This window comes from Falco rusticolus, chromosome 1 (assembly GCF_015220075.1).
Source record: "Falco rusticolus isolate bFalRus1 chromosome 1, bFalRus1.pri, whole genome shotgun sequence".
In the NCBI taxonomy this organism is placed as follows: domain Eukaryota; kingdom Metazoa; phylum Chordata; class Aves; order Falconiformes; family Falconidae; genus Falco; species Falco rusticolus.
In genome coordinates, this window is record NC_051187.1 from 46,977,993 (window position 1) to 46,998,009 (window position 20,017).

At 40.1% G+C, this 20,017-nt stretch overlaps 1 protein-coding gene across 12 annotated transcripts in view; it reads right to left on the bottom strand.

Moving 5' to 3' along the window:
• Positions 1-3,895: 3,895 nt before the first annotated feature.
• Positions 3,896-20,017, bottom strand: part of RAPGEF2 (Rap guanine nucleotide exchange factor 2) — a 195,104-nt gene continuing 178,982 nt past the window's right edge. For 5 of the 12 annotated variants that reach the window (XM_037377697.1, XM_037377653.1, XM_037377642.1 and 2 more), the window contains 9 exons: positions 19,809-19,932; positions 19,177-19,200; positions 17,902-18,125; positions 16,885-17,073; positions 14,924-15,076; positions 12,275-12,500; positions 10,152-10,708; positions 7,281-7,589; positions 3,896-4,674 (listed from right to left, as the gene is read on the bottom strand). In XM_037377697.1, coding sequence (XP_037233594.1) covers positions 4,628-4,674; positions 7,281-7,589; positions 10,152-10,708; positions 12,275-12,500; positions 14,924-15,076; positions 16,885-17,073; positions 17,902-18,125; positions 19,177-19,200; positions 19,809-19,932 — 1,853 coding nt within the window. In that variant the 3' untranslated portion in view covers positions 3,896-4,627. Of the gene's footprint in view, positions 6,044-7,280; positions 7,590-10,151; positions 10,709-12,274; positions 12,501-13,766; positions 13,879-14,912; positions 15,077-16,884; positions 17,074-17,901; positions 18,126-19,176; positions 19,201-19,808; positions 19,933-20,017 lie in introns of all 12 variants that reach the window. The other 7 variants (XM_037377663.1, XM_037377677.1, XM_037377729.1 and 4 more) reach the window with 4 other exon arrangements.

Consider the following 20,017-nt stretch of genomic DNA (forward strand, 5'->3'; position numbering starts at 1 on the left):
GCATGGGAGGTGGGAATAAACTGTGGCTTACCTGTGTTGTAAGAAAAGGAAGTACCAGTTTGGAGAGGGACTGCTCCTGGAATTCTCAATGATCAGGTTGGGACTAAATTTAATAATTAATAATTAAGATCACAGCACAAATACAGTTGGCTGACAATGCAGTGTTGGAAGGGACTGACAACGGATAGATCAGAACTGTATGGGGAGGATGTAACAACATGGTAACCACAGTGACAGGAAGAGGATAAAATTCAGATCAAGATGCAAATCACACTTCATTTCAAGCAGTAGTTTTGGACATCTCCATTTTAAAAAAAAATTCAAACAGCACAAGATGCAGAGTGGTAACACGAGTTTCCACTCTTCCACCTGTACTACTGACATTTGGCTTATTCTGACAAAACAGACAGGAAGAACATATAGCCACTGTAGGACATAGGTACAAGAAAAGAGAAAGTCAGCTACTCACCTTAAAACAATGTTTAATGCAACAGTCACATGGACAGATAAGCCAGGACACGGAGTTTCATTACCTTTTGACTACTGGGGTTGTGGATCAACCTTCCAACTAAGAAACGCAGCAACAAAGGCGATCTCTCTTAAAGAACAAAACATGTCTCAGGGTTACACGAGGGTTCCCTGCACTGTCCCATCAGAACAACCCTTCCAGCTCTACACTGATGCTGAGAAGCGAGGCCTTGCTCTGGAAGGTTGCTTTCAATCAGTGCAATTCCCGATGTCTTACTTGGACTCTGACCACAGACACCAAGGAAGCAAAGCCATCCTGGGCCACATGGACGGCATCCTGTTAGAAAGCCACAGGTCAGATGATCTTATTTGGTACAAAAAACTCAATGGAAACCGGTTTTAAACCCCTCGTATTACTCTAGTGATGAGAAAAGCCTCAGAAAAGATTGAACACGTCACCTAGGCAATTTATCTCTGCCACAGCTACTGACCCTGGGGCAGGCAGCAATTTTTTTCTGGAACTGTATCAGAAGATAACAACTGCACGCCAAAATACTGTGACAGCGACTGAGAAGGCATTTTAAACATCACTACTCTGGTGTGAGTTTCAGTGAAAAAAAGATTGTCAAACTGCACCCCTCAAATGCCTCTAAATAATGCTGCATCAGTATCTTCCAGTGCAGATAACTTAGATAAAAATGTGGATGCTGCATCAGTATACAATTTATTTTTAAAAAATATATGTATCTACACACACACACAGAATGTTTGTATATATACACTTACACACACACGTAACGTTTTATATACGCACAGAGTTTCATTGCCAGGAAGGGTAACAGGTCTGCAAAGAAGATGGTCCTACTTTCAGAAGTTCGACTACCTAGGACAAAACGACCCATTTAGGGATCCACACACACAAAAAAATTTTAAACAAATTCTCCAAAGTGGAAGAGAAGACTGAGCATGTGAAGGCATGAGAGTGCCACCAAGCAGGATGCTGACGCAGACAGGCCTACACTCAAGGAGAAGTCAGCACTTTACTTAACACAAACTTGAGTCTTGACACAGAGAACCAAGGCCCATTCCTCCACAGGAATGCAGCCACGTATGTGGAGTGTCACTGCATGAATTTAATCCCAGAAAAAACAAATGAGACTAGTTCAAGATTATGTTCAAGATTATGCAACTGATGGTTGCTCGTTGTTGAATACCGTCGAGGTATATGAATACCATCAAGCTTCTTCATTTTTTCCTATGAAGGAAATATACATAATATACAATTATGCCAATGAAAAACAGCTGATATTCTGGTACTTGGGGTGTACGTACTCATTCCTAAATAGTCACTGCATGTAAGCGAGATAGAGGTTTAAAGATTTTTATATTCTATTAAAAAGTACCAGTTTTCTTAAAGTTTTCTTTTATCACATTTTCAATGGGAAACAGAAATATTCTGTCTTACATCAGTAATAAACCTACTTTCACTCCCAGCCTTCTCTCAAAGCATGCCGCTTTTAGACACAAGCCTGTAAAGCTTACTTAAATGACAATCTAGGGATAGGTGACCAAATTATGCTAATAATCTCAGATGGTTGCTTTCTCCTGAGGGGGTCAATTTTCAGAGTAATTCTAACAACGTTCACCTTTTCCTCAATAGATCTGTGTTATTTAACGCACGTTAGGCTGTTGCTGCTACATAAGCTTTGTCCGCAGAAGTATTTTTAATGCTTTGTCACGTATCAAGTAATACGTAAGTATTAATACTTGCAATTAAATCATTACTTGCATTCTCCAGAGTTGGTTTTGTCTCAACTGTTCTACAATCCATATGAGACAGGAAGCCTGGAACTTTATTACATTTCCTACTAGTCTTGAAGGAAATAGACGGCTTCGGGGTTTTTTTGTTTTGTTTTGAAATAGCAACACTATTCCCCACTTTAGACGGGTCAAATATTTCAGTCTCAGATTTACAGATGTAAAACAAGACATGCTTCTCCAGATGACCGATGCATAATATACTGCATAAAGAAGTAGCCTCTGCCTCAACAAGTTTTGATAATAAAAAAAAAGTTATAAAAGAACACAGATAATTGAATGGCATTTCTTCAGACAAAAAAAAATGTCCTTAGATTTCAGTGTTCCATGTGATTTTGGTGAACGCATAACCAAATCCCCGCAACAGGTAGTTTATTTGTCTGCATCTTGCTACATGCACGCAGCAAACACAAAATCCATATTACATGTACCGGAACGACTATCAAACCTGTTTCATAATAAGTCATAGCACAGCAAGGGCTTTACTTCGACTGAACCGCTGTGCGAAGTGTTCTTTATCTCCGAGTCCACAATGAATTAAGCTATGTGTATTGGAGGACGAGTGTTGAGGATGTCTCTACATGTGTTCTAAAAATGTTAATTACAGAAGGGAGGCATCAACAGGAGGACAGGGAATGCTGCCTAATCCAACACTGTGTCAAGCCTATTGAAAAAGATTGACAAGTTCACATACCTCAAGTTGATAAGAGGGATTATTTCCCTGGCAAAGTACCTTTACTATTACCCAAGGACAAACTTCTTGGTAAGATATGTAAAAATGCATGTTCGTCCTACTAATGTCAGAATGAACGGTCGTCCTCTAGCTTGTTGAGATGTACCCAACAAGTATCAGCCATGGACTCGCGAAGAGTAGTTCCCCCCCCCCCCCTACAAATCTAATAGTCTCCATAATTTCTTTCTCCTACAGTGCTAGAGATTCCAGCGGTATAAAGAGTATGCTTACAAGTTCTAAATTTTCAATGATTTTTCACTTTCTTATGATTGCATTTTTAGGTGTAGAACACTTCTAGAGTTCTATTAGGAAGACTTAAATCTAGACAAAGCATTTTGTTCCTTCTCTTTGCAATGAACTAATTTTAGGTTTGAAACAATACCTGTCAAGCATTTTAAAGCTAAATGGGATACAGCTGGTAATGGCTTTAGCAGTGACATTTTAACCCAGTCTTCTGCATACTACTGAAAATAACGAACCCAACCTCTGGAAGAAAAAATAATTCTATAGATTTTACATTGAATTAACATCAACTTTTATTACTGGGGATGCTATCGGGTGATCTTTATTACTTGAAATACTTCCTTTGGTAAAAACTCAACTGGATCACTTCCCATACTTCTCCCTACTCAAATGTTAAAACATATATTCCTTACTTTTACGCCATTCAGAATATAAAATCAACACAATCTTTCCTTTAAAACTGTTTGCGTTCTATATATCCCTAACACCACAGCTATACTCCTTTTCTGGCATCTCTAATGTTTCTGCAGGGCACACACAACATACCAGTCATCCTCATTCAGCAGCACACACCCCAGACTTCTCAGGAATTACGAACAGCCCAACTGTATATTAAGAAAAACTCCACACCGATGGTTTGCCCACATCACTTGGCAATGTCCCTTTAATATTAATACACAGAGAAGTAAAATTTTTTCATAAATTTGTTCAAGTATGTGGAACATGTAAAATGCATAAGAATCAATATGGACTTCATTAATGTTATATTTATTTATTTTCCAGCTTCATACAAACTGGATGTAGAAGCATAAACATAGTACATTTCTACCATTTTCAACAAAAATATAACCAATATGTACAATTATTGTATTAAAAATACAAAAGGGATACAGACTCCACCAATGTCTTTCTAAAAGACATACAGGTACAAGTAGTATCAAAAGTATGAGGAAATCACCAGTTAATTGTACATTCTGCACTTGACATCACAGAGCGAACTGAGATTAGCAGTCCTATGGTCTACAATTACTTAATGCTTATATAACATCTGTGCAACTTGTGATAGTTAGGATTTTGTATTTCTATATGCACATGAGGTCCATAGCCTTGAGAATAAAACGGGCAAATAATGCATATTACATGTAAAATTACAAATGCATAATTGACAACGTGATATATAAGCAAATAGACAAAAGCTATGATTACAGGAGAGAGAATTAAATAAAGCACTGACATTTGTTTGATACAGTGAAAAAACACTGCAATTTGATCTTTAAAAGTTGAAGCTATTTACGCTTATCTACTGATCAATATGATCAGCTGAGTTCAATGGAAAAAAAAAAAATATCCAAGACCAGCAGTTCCTCACATTTGAGTACTACTCAGATTGGCAGCCTTCACTTCTCCGGAGTCTGTGCAAAAACAACACAAAAATAGAGGGGAGGGTCATTTCAGTCATTATAGGGTTAATAGCAGCTGTGAGCAGGTGGTTGCTACACATTGGCCTTCTCTACACATGCAGTGTTCCATGAAGCCATTAACAGTTGTGACTATTTCTGCATTGCAAAGGCTGGCAAATCTAAACGTGTTATTTTCATTACTTAAAGGTTCCTTTATCCCCTAATGTCAAAGTCAATAGATGGAGGTTATTAATCAGTGTTAACAGCTGACACGAGCTGTGACATCCCAACTTGCCTTCACTGCAATGTTATCCAGTTAATTTTTCTTTTAATATAACTACTATAGAGTAAAAAAAAAATAAAAAATAATAAAAATAATATATAACTTAGAGGTGGGGTTGCCGTCTGTCTCGTTAGAAGGGGACACTTTCTTTTCTAGTATGCCCTCCTGCATCCCGCAAGGCACAGGTATGAGACACCCAGCGTCCTCTTCCATCACCCGCCAGCTGCCAGCGCATGTTTCTGCATTCACGCAGACCCGGCTGAGGACGCCTTAACGCCAACACCTACAAACTTTTGAAGATCCCAGGCTGGGGCACACTAAGAGCGAAGCGAGGTCAAGGAAAGGCTGCATCCCATAACCTCTGCCTTCCCTTCTGCCCTGCTCAGCCATGCGATAGCAACGTTCTTTCCAGGAGCTCAGGCTGGCAACCCTACTTACAGGTAACGCAATAATACTGTAATTACTAGGCGGATGCAGTATTTGATCTCAGAAACACAAACGTACAGAACCATAACAAAGGCATTGTAAACAAGCAAGTCAAGCACTGCCTCCTTGAAGGATTTCAATGCATTTTTCTCTTTGTAGCTTAAAGGCCAAATGTAATTTGACAACTAGCTTATCTCATTATCCCAATGAGACTAAGTGCTAGAACTGTGATTACAATCTAAAAGGAACATTTAAGAAAACAAAAACAAAAACCAAAAAAACCCTTCCAGGCATTGGGAAGTGCAGCCAGAGTTAATCATCCTGATGTGATGATCTTGGAATTTGGAATGATACTGTGTGATGTGGCAGACAGCGACAGTGGTAGCTTGGAGATTGCTGCACTGTGCATTTCAAGCAACACAGTTTGAAAAGTGCCAGGGCGATTTCTTCACAGTATTTCACATGCAAGGGGAGAAGGGACAGAAGGGGGAGGGGCGGAGGAAGAAGCCCCATGCTGCTTTAAGGCAGGGAAGGAGGCAAATAGGTCCACCATCCTTTAACTATAGTTCCAAGGCTCCTATTCTAGGGATGTCTTCTTGTGCTCTCCTTTAAGGTGGCTCACTCTGGATCCAGAAAAGCCCAAGTCTTACACAGCAGAGACTTGTTCATCTTCTGCAAACACAATAGGATAGGGGGAAAATAGGATTTAGTTCATATAGAACAAGACTGGTACTGAATGAAACAGCCTGTACTGTGCTCTGTGTTTTCCTTTTCGTCGCATTAGGTATATATTTTAAGACAATCTAAATATCTGTACATTTCAGGTCTCGTGATAAGTATTCCTTTTGTAATTTTGTTCTTGAACAAAACAAGACAATTGCTATAACTAAGCTGGTGCAGTTCCTCAGCTTGAGGAGCACAACAGCTACTCCTAGATATCCAACAGCTTCATAAAGCCATCTTACATTTTTCCCTGAATTTATCTGTGATATATTTAAATTAAGACTGCATAAAATTGAGCGCAGTTTCAGTCATCATTGGTAGAAACAATTAAAATTCTCTATCACAGTAATTCTCAGAGTTTGAGGCAATTTGATTAAGGTAGACGTCATTTTTTTCCATCATGTTCAACTGCAGTATTCATCCTGCACGTAAAACCTTAGTAACTAAACGGGGAGGGGAAGGGGAATGTTAGCCTGTCTATCATGACGTAAAACAAAGCATTCGACCATTTGGTCACTGCCCTGCCTAAATGTTGAGCACCTAGCCCTAAAAATGCAATCCAGCTACGCTTGCACTACACAGCAAACCAAAAAGACTACAGCTACATAGTCTTTCTAGCGTTATAGTTGAGCTAAAGCATAAAGATGCAGACATACTCGGGCAAGCGAGGCAGCGAGAGAGTAGTGGGCTTGTTACGTGAAGCAGATGGTATGGAAAACCCAGTCCACAATGTAAGAGTTTCAGGTAGAATGGGAATGACTACCCAAATAAATCTGACCAATGATGCTCTGTGGGGCGGATGGGCAGGTATTCTATAGACCAGGATACTTTTTTGACCATCAAATACATGGTTAGTTCCAAACATTAGGTATGTTGGAAGCTCTCAGGGCAGGCAGGGCTGTACCTGGTGAACATAGGCACCTCCAGAGAAGTTGCCTAAGCCAACTGCTTGGTTGTCCAAGATTCAGCTAGACCTACATTCCAAATTTTAAATTATATTTAGATGACCTGAATTCCTCCCCTTCCAAAAAGTTATAAAATAGCAAGGTTTGAAAGATGGAAGAGAGCTCAAATTATGGCAAGAATTTCTATGGCAGAACATATTTGCGTCATTTGCTTTGTGTCTGTGAAAGCACTGAATGTTTTTGCATGCAGCGTAATCAAAATCTAACAGTTAGAAATTTACCATCTTCCTCTGTGGAAAACGCTTGAGGCTGATAGTGAGCAAGACGTGGATCCGACTCGTTTGGTTTATGCCACTGAGGTTTGTTCACAGGCCTGCTCGTCGCATGGCCGTGTGGCTGCTGCTGCTGCGGAGCTGACGTTCCATGAGCCTCACACGTCCGTGCCACCATCCTAGACCTCTGAAGTGCTATGTTGTAATCTGGAGGTTTTCTGGTTGGATGGGAACCCCCTTCTGCAAACTCAGCAATAGGTATTCCTACATAACCAGGAGGGGTTGGAGGGGGTTCCCGGTATCGACCCTCTTTTCGTGCTGCAGGAAAAACAACAGATTATTATAGGAGACAGTAAGAGGAAAACTGCTTAAAGGCAAATAAACAGTGAAAGTAAAATAAACATCAACCCACCCAACCAGCCAGGAGGAAGAAATCTGAAGGACAAATGTTAACCAACATAAGGTAGACAATAAGGTCTTAAAAAATAAACCATGCAAGAAAGTATAGAATGTACAGCATACACAGGATATAATTATTCTTCCAGTAGTGAAGCATTAGTCTAATAAATTTCACCAAATTACATGGGGAATTTGTTTAAACTTGGCAACTGAAGCTGTTCCATCAACTGTATAGAATAAGATGTACACCGATCAAAGTAACGTGGAAGACTCAAGCGTCCACAGAAGTGGCAAACATCAGGAATACTGGCATCTCCCCAAATGCACGACTATCTTAATCCTGAAGATGGGCGCTGTACCTAAGAGGTCACCTCTTTTGTTTTTAGCATCTTGGGGGTTGGGGAGGGGGCGGGCACCTGATACATTATTTCTTCCTACAAATCTTACTACTTAATGTGCTATAAGCTACAATTCCAAAAGGCACGGAAGAGAAGTAGGCTTCATTTTCATACAGTCTGTATGCACTACTGCCTGCGGCTCCTATGGTTATATTCTCAGCAAAAGTACAACTTGAAAGTATGCCTATAACAACAAAGATTGATTTTATTTAGGAAATTGAAAGACCACCACCTAGTTTGTGGATTTATTGAGGTGGTTTACCTGAACAAGGCTTAACCCTGGACATACTTATAAGTTCTCTCTTGCAGAGAACTTTAAGGGAAGAAACAGCGATCAAGAATTTTAAGCCTTTGCAGGGACACCCACAGCAGACAGTACATAACTCAAAACAGAGACATGCCTTAAAGACGTCAGATGGGACTCTGATACTGAATACTTTTTCTGGGTTTAGCCCTTTAACGTATGACCACTTAATTTACAGTATGAAGGCAAACATAGCAGGAAAAAACACTGACACAGACAATTTACTCTCCACAGCTTGTCACACTGTATATATTTGCACAAGTGGTGGTGACAACATCACCCTGCATTAGGCAGCATGGAATTGACTGAAAGGGCAGTACAAGCTGAAAATGGACCGGTGCTACTTGGATGCCAGTTTTCACAGAAGGAAAATAAAGTCTTGGTATTATAGCAAAACCAAGTATTTTCCAATAGAATCTAAGTATTTTTCTTGGACAAACTGTTTTAACTGAGCAAAGCAGCATGAAGAAGTTTCTGAGATATTTTATTCAAAGATTTCTGAAAAGTAACTTCAATGCAGAAGAAATTCTGTAGGAAAACCCTACTGAAACACAGCAAGAGATCAATGTCCATTCAGTGCGGAAGAACCACGTAAAAACAGTGGCTTCTGTTGGACGGTGATGTGCTGAGTTACACTTGAAGGATAATTAGTGAATAGTACTGAAGTGCACGGAAGCATGTGGTTTGAATTGTCAGGTCTCCTCATTCTTTCAAGTCCCTAAAAAGGTAGTGGCAAGCACTGCCTTGAGAGGCAAGTCTGGAAGTGTGCTCGTTCCATATTCTGGTGGAAACCAAGGGTATCCAGGAGGAAAATTAAGAGAGGCGCAAATCTGAACCTGGAGTCCTGAACTGAACAGCTTCCTCCTCTTCACAGTTCAGGGGTTCAGATCTGCACCCCAGCTTTGAGGCAATGGGCCACTGCTAAGCAATATACTGGGGCTGAAAACGGAGAAGTAGTTTATCACAGTGGTCTCAGCATGACCTCAATCTGGCAGATTTTTTCAGCTGTGTCAGCGCAAAATGGCTTTTATATAGTTCTTCACATTAACTTGAAGAAAGGGAAAGTGAAGGGATAAGAAAGGAAGGAAAGTGGCAAAAACGCAGAGGTCTTGGATGGCCCAAGGACTGGGATGTGTAGAAGGAACAGTATGAGAAAAACGTTAAAGCTCTGCCAAAGACACCTTCACATTAATTTATACATTATCTGATCTTTCTTTTGTTGAATGATTACAAATGTATTTCTGCTCTAACTTCTTAAGAACTTCTTCAGTTTCAGCAGTCCAAAGAAACATCTCAGTTGGTATTTAAGCACAAAGTGATCCCTTTTTCAGAAGTAAGGAATATTCACAATTATCAGACAAGTCATACAGACGTGTAAAGTACAACACTTCCAAAAAAATCAGGCCACATTTATTAAGATCTCTAAATATAGAACATGGAGCCTTACTGTGAAGAGAAATTCACATTTCAGAACAGACATCTAAATACATCAACCTGTCAAAACACTGTCCAGCAGCTGAGCTAGTTCTCTGATGTATGGCAGGCTCTCTTGAAACACAAAGGTGCTGCCAGAACTGCGAATCAACAGTAAGTGATATTTTCCCCAGCAATAAATGCACAGTTAAAGGGGAGAATTTGAGAGAGACTGCAAAATGTTTGGTTTTGCTTTAAAAAAAAAAATAAAATAAAACCAGACAAAGGAAATGCAGTTCTAGAACAATACAAAAAACAATAAGCAAATGAATTAAAATACTTCATGGTATAGAAAACTTAACTTACCAATAAGCCCCTTTGTACTACTGGACGATACTGCTATATGAGTGGGCGTGGGAGCTGGCTTGGACTCCTCTGCTGGTACAGATGTTATGCTACTGGTTTCAGCTTCAATCGAAACATCCTTCCCACCCCTCCGCTTTATGGTACCTGTATCACCTTCCGAGTCCTCTCCCCAATATCCTGTCGAGGATGCCCAGCTTGCTCTGGACTGTGCTTGGTCAAGGCCCTCCCTCCCTTGACTCTGCCTGCCGTACTTTGTGCCGTGATCGGGGAACAGCTGGTCCATGTGACTGCCCGAGGCCCACAGTCCTGCCCCATCGCCTGAGCTATCGAAATGAGCGTGTCCAAAGGGCAGAGTCTCCCAGCTCCTCTGGTGCTGTATCGTTTGTATGTTGTCATGAGAACCGCTCGAACAAGAAGTCCAGCTACCGCGGCCGCTGTCAGCTGCATCGAGCGAAGCTCTGTCCCCCTGATCCTGCGACAGTTCTTCTGTACTAGGAGAAGAAAGCACAGTTGCTCCAGCATACAGGCCTCTGGTCTCCGACAGTGGTGCATATGAGCTAGATGCACAGCAATGGGGGGGGGGGGGGGGGGGGCGGAAATAAAATAAAATAAATCAAGCTTTGGAATTGGACATCATTTAGAAGACACGTGAAGAATTCAATAATCAAGAGAAAAGGAAATATACTTGGGGGGGTTGGACAGGGGGTTGGACTAGATGACCTTTAAAAGGCTCCTTCCAACCCCAACCATTCTACGACTGAAGGTTTTGATGCAATTTATGTTGAGTATTATTTACATTAATGAATAACTCAATTTTGTGAATCGAATAATTCCCTTTCACGCTCATCCTCAATAAAACAAATTAACAAAAAAAATTTGTAATTACTGGATAGATACCCTGACAAAACTTAACACTTCAGTGGAGCCATTTCCAAAGATAAAAATCTTAACTTTGCAGCAGCCCTTTAACACATGCAAACTGCGTTGAGGTATATAAAGGGGAACAGACTCATAGATAGGGTTCCTACTGCTTTTGCAGCCACGCAAAGCAAAGGATCTGCTTAGGAAACTCTCAAAGCCAGCTTTTCAACATTTCTTGCAAACAGAAACGTATTCTAATCTGAACATTGGAAATATATGCTACTTTGTAGAGCAAGTATGTTCTCCACAGCCTTTCAGCGATTAAGCAAGACTGACACTATCAGTTACTCAGCAGCAGAGAAAACCGACAGTGTGTCACTTTTGTTTAGCAGCTATCCAGGCTCCTGGGATTTGTCCTGCCAGGGGTGCTTGCTATGCAGACTGGAACCCTGCTCTTCCAAATTTTTAAGCCATCTGATTCAAGAGTTTACTTAACCTGGGATTCCCAAACCTGAAGTACACCGGTTTTGGAACAGGCCTGCCATCCACAGATCCCACAGGATTAAAACCTCTGAAACCATTCAGAGACCTGAAGCATCCAAATAACGGCTCAGAAAAGTAAGTGGAGACTAAATAGGAGCCAGAGCTCCAATTATTTTCGTACCAAGGCTCACTGCCAGAGATTTAGAGGACTCCTCAGCACTAGCTTCCCCACCATTACAGTAGTTAATTACCTAGAAAAGCAGCAGCCTGATGTGAATTTTACCTCCCAATTATTGTTGACTAGAAGAGATATTTGGGGTAAAATATTTTTGAGTTAGACAAATATGCACTTTTCCATGAAACAGACTGGAAAATTACTAGTTATTTATGTTCTCAGCTTGATCACTGAATAAGTGCATGAATAATTTCTCATCTAATTCAGTTAATTCCCCATCTAGAAAACAGGCTAGGATACTAGTCTGCCACAAAGAGGATAATCTACAGTACTACTAAATGCTCAGATGATAAGGTCTACTGAGGTAAAGTCCTACTGCTGTAGACCTCACCACACACTCAGCAGCACAAAACCTTTTCTGGTCAGAAAACAGAGCATTATCACAAAACGTAGCTTTGAAATAGTAGTTTTTAAGAGCAAGGGAGAAAAAAACCAAAGTATTTGAGAGAAATGCAGGGAAAGTTACACGAACAAATATGCATATACATGCCACGTACACACTATATGAAAGTATAATGCAAGTAAGCACAAATAAAATTCCTACCCTAAGCTGTATTGATCAGGTTCAATCATGATTCTTCTATCAATCCTTCCCACACCAAGATTTGTCTCCACGATGCTGACAGAATGCCTCTGTCTCCTCTCATCATGCAGGGAGACTGGCATAGAGTCAAAAGAGGAATTGCTGACAATACTAGATCTGGAAGAAATTTCGCTGTGTCCAGAATCTGAAAAGTTATCCACTGTGCTGCTAGGAGCCAACGTATAGCCTGCAAAGGGAACGTCACGTTAATCAGACTCTCCGAGAAACCTGCTCAGTCACTGCCAGGCAGGGGGCAATACTGCTACCACAGTAAATCGAAACTATGAATACATTTACACAGAAGCAGTGCTGAAAAAGATAGCAGAACTGTGTAACGTCGTGTATTCTGTCGCTTAATAAGAGGTTTAAGATCATGGGAACACGCGCCGCTCGTTTAGAAACCAACTGCTCACCTTCCTTCTTCTCTGCCTTCTTCCCCCAGATTATTTTGCAATGCATCATCATACTTGTATCCCCACATTATGAAATCTCACCTCTGAAAAAACTGCCTGTACATAAACACTGTCTCCAAGATTGGAAAGAGAGAGAGATGCCATGGACAAGATTACTGCTTAAAGTAATCCAAGAGACCCTCTCGCACAGTTCTGTTCTGCACAGGTACACTTCAGAGCGGAACAGCAGATACAACACGAAGCCCAGATGTCTGGGCTGACTGCTCACTACGTATCTTGGCTGAGAGAGGGCCAGATTTTCAAGCTTTCTTTGTGGTACTTGGCTAGCTAATTACATTCCAAATAGCATATAGTACCAGAATTATACTGTAATTTGGAGGTAGTATTGACACCATGAGGCTGAGATAAAATCTACAAACCATGTCACAGAGGCAAATTCAGCAAATTCAGCTTTTGTTTTAGTATCGAAGTTGTGCTGAATGCTCTTGCCAGCTAAGTTAAAGATCATTAAACAACATAAACCCAAAAGTAACTGCAGTTTTCATTTTTTGCTTTCAGTCTACATTTAAGTGTCAAGATGACTTCAACTAATCTATCCCGATTCTCTTGCTGAGAACATGGAATTAATGCTGCCATCTTTGTCTGAAAGAACATACCATTAACATCATCTCACCAAACCAGGGATTTTTTTAAATTTATCATCACGTTTATGATTTGCTCTTTTTGTACAAAGAAAGTACTTTTCCCACTATGAGTCAAGTACAGAATCCCAATTTCTTTTTGAAGAAATGCACAGGCCTGACCATATTTATACAAATTCACTCTTCGCTAATGTAGTATTTCAGAGAAATCATGATGTTATCTTAGAAGGACTCAAGGTGATAATCTATAAAACATCCTTCTCCATCTGACCTTAGTAAATATGACTTCGGGAGAGATTCTGGACAGGCATTTGTACTTCCTTGCCCTATTGATCTCTCCCCTTTTCAGAGCTCTGATCATCTGCTTATTATTTCCTCTTTTGTTTCCCTAAGTCCCACCCCCCCCAGATGGCCTTGGTGGATTGTTATTCTTGTTACCGTTCTCACTTCCAAGAGGGGAGAAGGAACTGGTTAGGTCTGTTAGCCTGGAGCCGTAAGGCCTCGACTGCACCTTACCACATTAAGAAAAGGGCTTAGCTATCCATTTGGTAAGAAGTAGGAAAAGCCATACTCACATAGGTTTCAAATCCTTGCCATCCCTGCGCAGTTTAGGGACAGTTAGTGCTACAGGGAAGTCTCCAACACACGCATCTCTTTAGCATCCAGAACTTCTATTATAGGGACTCAACCCCAATACATACATATTTTACCATAACATATCATTTGAGTATTAAACTGAACTTTTATGGTATTCTGAGAAGACAATAACTTAAAAGTTGTTATAAACTAGGCTATCATACTGCCAAATGGGATTTTTTTCTGATTTTTGTTTAAACTACAGCCTCTATCCTCTTTTTTGTCAATTCATAACCAGAACAAGTACAATGAAAAAACAGACTTAAAAATAATAATAATAAAATCCCTTTGAAGTCCTGAATTCACTTTTTTAAAAAAACAAACAACTCTATGAAGTCACTTAAAAAGAACTCAGCCGAGAAAGCTCCAATGTGTAATACTGTTCCTCAAATATCCACATACACTGTTTAAATAATCAGGCTGCTAGTAAAACATCACATATTAGTGCTTTGAATCCCAAATATCTTAAGTTTGACTATCGTACACAGGTCACATCCCACCCAGATGCATGACACAGCAAGTAATTCCTCTCATAGGCTAGTACGCTCAGTGCTGTAGAAAGATTTCAAGTTCCGACCCATACATCCTTCCACTGGTCGGAAACACTGATAATGGGAATATTTTTGTCAGAAGTGGCTGCAGCGAGAGTACCCTACTGCATCAAATCCGGTACTGGCTCAGGCTGTCTCTCCTGGCGCTTGCTCAGCAGAGGGCTTTCAGGCATCCCTGAAATCAGGTTCCCAAGCGTCCTTTTATGTATCCTGCCCTGCGCTACGCTTCCTGCCTGCCTGCTGACCATACGTAACAAAAATAGGAGCAGCAGTAGTTTAATCCTGAGTGCCCAAATTCTCTCTCAGAAGTTTTGAAAAAAGATCTATGAGCTTCAGGAAACCGGATGAGAAATACTGCACGTCTAATACCTTTCCTTGGAGAGCTCTGTGGTGAAGTAGGAGGAGAAGAGAGTTGTGAAGATGCACTTGAGACTGTGTCTTCAGATTGTTTCTTGTGACGATCCAAACTTCCTTCTTCAGATAATGAAAGAATTTTCTTTAAAGCTTGTGGGGAGTTAATGCCTTTAAATAAGAATTAATGTAGACAGACATAAAGTCCAGTATAAATACATCTTTATGTTTCATAATGCATGTATAGAGCAGACACCATAAGGAAAAAAAACTAGTATTTTTTTTCTATATATTTTTGAGGTTTTGACACCAGCTTAAATGAAGCAAAATGTTTAAACCTACCCCTGTTTAAAATATAGTGCTTTATTTCTGTGTAATAGTGCAGCCAGTCTTTCATGCTGGCCACCTAAAATAAATCCTTTGTCACAGAAAACACAATGCAGATTTGCTGTGCAGAATACTACGTGTACAAGATATAAATTAAGGATATACATAGTAATGGTTACTGAGAAACTTGAACTAAAATTATGTTGATACCAACACACAAAAATCTCACTGGTTAGCGGAGGTTTATATAGTAAGAATTGAAACTTTGCCTGTTTTTTTTTCTATTCTGAGTAGCCTAGAAGGTCAAAGAAAGGTGGAAAGAAGATTAATAAGATTAGGCTTGCAAAACAAGGCCATCCTGCAGCTGCCTTTCTCCCTTTCAGTTTTGAGAGCTCTCTCTGCACCAGCTTATTTTGGGAAACTAAAGAGTAAAAACATCCTGAAGATGATGTATGATGTAAAGATCTAGGGCACCAAGAATTGCTTTTCTCAGGCAAGATTTATTCATCTTTTTCTTTCCCTCTGCTCAAAAATCCACCCTGGGACAGCCTTAAAAGTGAAGACGGAGCTTCTCTGACAGTTTTGCCAATGTTTGTGGCAGAGGTTATTTACAAGCATTCCACAGAATTTATCTTTGATCTGCTGGATCACAATCCTGCTATCAATAGTTTACAGCTGCTTCATCAACATAACCTAGTCAGTTTTCAGAAACTTGCCCACCGTGAACAAAACCACACAGTCTATGGTTCTTCACAAAGTCCTTTTAAGATTAAATTTTAATGGTAAAAATCAACAAGAACTACGGGGATCGTCTCTTGGTCGTTTTGCTGCTTCTGATTGTTTCGCTAGCAGCTTAAGCACTGCACAAGTAAAACTAATGAAAAGTGACATCAAAGTCAAGCTCTTGTGAAATTGCCATCATGCAATGGGAAGAGCCAGTTATGCTACATAAACTTATTAGGAATATTACCATCCTGTAAGTGATACATAAGAAGCTCTTTAATAATGCATATACATTATGTACACATGCTGGGGCACTGATTTGGAAATCAGATTAGAAAAAATTCCTATAGTCCAGCATCTGAGAGACATGCAGGTAACAATGAGTGAACAACAACAATAAAAAAAGCACCAGGGAGCAGAAGCCAAAGAGACAATTCTCAATGTGAACCTTCAGGCCTACATTTCTAACAAGACTACCAGCTTCAGCAGGCTTGAATTTCACACCAAATGTTCGACTTCTGAAAAAACACCAAAACTTCTGAGGCATCTCAGATGGGTCACTCAAAAACTCGAAGTCACTAATCCTTTTGGAAAAGTTAAGCCAAGATCTCAGGGCAGACAGTCAGAACAAGTCATTCCTTCCAGCTGCTAGGAACACGTAGGTACTTAAACTGATTAAATTAAATTACATTTAAATATTAAAAATATAATTAAATTTTAAATTAAATTAAAAACAGGCTGCTTTCCTAGATTTCTTTCTTTCCATTTCTTGAGAAGGGCATTACACATACACACTGTATGAACTGACACAACCTGCATATAATACTACCAGAAATAAATGCCTGAATCTTATTTGACTGAAAACGTCTCCCTGACATGAACAAACAAACTTCGGAGTATTAAACCGAACACTTCACTGTTCCACTTACCAAATGGTGGGAGGTCTTTGACTGGCACTTTCTTGCGAGAGGGATAAAGAGATACAGCAGGGACCTGCAGCGCTTGGTTTACTTTATGTTGCTGCTGCTGGTGCTGCACTTTCTGCTGGATGCCTGCCCGGGGAGCCACTGGTGATGTTTCTGATTTTCCCGATCGCTTGTCTCCTGTATTTTTCGGCACTTTGCAAGAAATGGGAGAAAGCACAGAATGACCACTAGCTAGAAATACCATAGGACTTTTAACGTAAGCCGTGCAAAGCCCTCCAATTAATAATTAAAAGATGCTCAAATACTTGTACAATTAATGTAGCAGGATACCTTTAGAGAGAAAAGATGAAAAGAGGGGGAGACTTAAATCCATTTAATATATGCACCTTATCAAAGAACATCTAATCTCTTTCTCAAAATAAAACTCTCATAAAATACTATTGTTGGAGTTATCAAAAACATGACCAGAAGTTATACTGGTTTAGAATTGATATCGTTACTATTTTTTGCTACCCTGAAGGAACAGAGGGGCGTAAGATAACAGCATCTCCTCAGATCAAAATTAAACCAGTGTCCAGCATAAGGTCTCTCGCTGCTGCAGCCAGGTAGAGCCCTCCAGGTGTCTCTGAAACACCTGGACATCAGGAAATCCCCTCTTCCCTCACCAGGCCAAGATACACAGGATGATCAACCCCATCACACCAACAGCCTGAGTACATCAGAACTGCAGAGAAACTTTGGAGTCCTCCATATCCTTTGTATGGACAAATCTAAAGAACCCTTGCGCACTTCAGTATGGTGTCATCTGAAAGCCTGACCTCCTATATAAATGGTATGTCTCTGTATTGTTAATTTGCAAGATGATTTCCTTAAGGTTCATAGATATTCAGTACTTGGAAATGACTAGACGTAGCCATTTTCCATCTCATTGTCTAGTTACTGCTCCCCATTACCTCCTTGGAGAAGAAACAGGTATATTTAACAGGTTCTTTGAAATTCATAACAAATTACAGTGCTCACATGTGTTGGTGGCTGGTTCACACTGTAGAGACAGTGTCTGGAGGCTCTCTTCATCCATTTCCAGATCCAAGTTTGAGAGATACTGCTTTACTTTCCGTGCCATCTGAGCATCTTCGTACAGTTTTTTAGCATTAAGGAAGGAGCTGCGACGGACCCGCTTTTTATGACCCCCTGTTTGTGCAACATCCAGCACAGCTGCATTCGTGCTGCCCTGGCTGAGAGACCTGGAGTGAAAAGAGGGCAGGAGGTGGGGGAAAGAGGGGAAAAGCATCACTTAGTTCAACACAGTATCACTTGATAAACATGAAACATGCAAAGGATTGCATGAATATCAGTCTACGGTCAAAGCTTACATGCCTCATTCCATTAAGTCAAACAGCTATAACAGAGAGAAAGATGAGGGTCGGGAAATCTTTTTACTTGGTTACAGGCACTATTTTAATTACACAAATATTTTAACCTAATCTGCTCCAACTAGGCAATATCACTTCACACATCCAGAAAGGCATTCTCTCTCATGTAAGCCAGCTACTGAGAAGACTGGAGCATTAGGAAAAGCTCATGCAGTAAGGCAATGCTGACAGAAGACTAAAGCTGAGTTTCAAATTTAAATATGTATACAGAAGGGATTTTGAAAGCTCTCTAAATACTTTTTCAAATCAAACTGTATACAAAACTTACAACTCAGTTTTACAGAGCAGAACTTCCTCATAACTTGCTAGGCTGAATACGGCTTTTTGTTAAATAAAATGATCAGCTAGTGTATGATGAAATAAATGTCATGCAGATGTCAGTGTATGTATGTCTATAGGAAAGCTATGCATTCTTCCTGATTTGTTAAAAGTAAAAATGATCACTAAATTGTAGTATGAAAATTAGTTAATTTAGGCGATACTGTAAGTTTAAACTTTTGTATTTGATTGTGATAATTGCTTATTAGGCATAAGAAAGTTAACAGCAATTTTCAGCTGTTGCAGCCTTGCCATTTTATAATGTCTCTCTCACTGAAAGTCACTTCCTTTGGCAATTTAAATTGGAGGTGGGGGAGAAGAACACCCCACTTCTATCTACAACCACTTACAAATAATTTACAACTTTTGTGTTTTAATTTCAAAAGCAAACACACTCCTGGATTAAAATGTATTGTCAGTAAAAAAGGGTTAACAAAAGAAAAAAAAAATGTCAAAGCACCGGAAAATTAAAGATAGCAATGGGAAACAATGCAAATGGTAAGGGAAGAATTAATGTCTGTGAGTGTTGTCTCCAACCACTTACCCCAAACTCCTCCATTTCTTCTTCCTGCAAGTGAGAGCCAGGAAGAGTAAAGCACGGGTTTAAGAAGAGATAGAGAAAGATCACAAGCTCAGAAAGAAAAAGACCAGACCTCAGGACAAGTAGTTCTGGAAGGCCACAAACATTACAAAAAGCCTTGCCTCGGGCATACAGTCAGATATTACGAACTCTTCTAACTCAAATTGAGAAAAAGAGCGTACAATAACTTGGTCTGATGTCAAGCCAAAGAGCACTCACACTACGTTTTCTAGCCCTACCAGCTGACACTGTTTCAGATACATCCCCACTTCTATTAAATCAAAATCAGACTGGCACACATCAGCGTTTCAAACAGACTGATACACATGTGTCTGTGACAGCACCTCCCTCTCCCTCCCACTGGTAGAAACTAATTTTTATGAAGTAACTGGCAGCTAAGGATTAATATAAAATATAATATAAACCAAAATGTAATTACTTCCCCAGCTTTAGACTGCCACATAATTTTGGTAAATGGTTAACAGCAAACAAAAAACCCTCAGGCTGCTCCAGTACAAGGGGCACTTGAACAGCACCTCTTGCTGACACCTAGCCGCCTCTCAGCTGGGAAAAGCTCTGCCGAATACAACACTTACCTCGTCCTAAACATTAAAGCAGGATCCATGTTGACAGATGCCATGCGACCAACGTGGCGTATCTCCTTCGCAATCATTCTCAGCTTCTCAAAATTGACCAAGCCCTCCACTTTTGAATCATTTCCTACAACCAACAATGACCAACGTCAGTTATTAGGTAATAAAGGTAGTTTTCCTTCGCTGGTAAAAGATGACAAACTTCTGCTTTT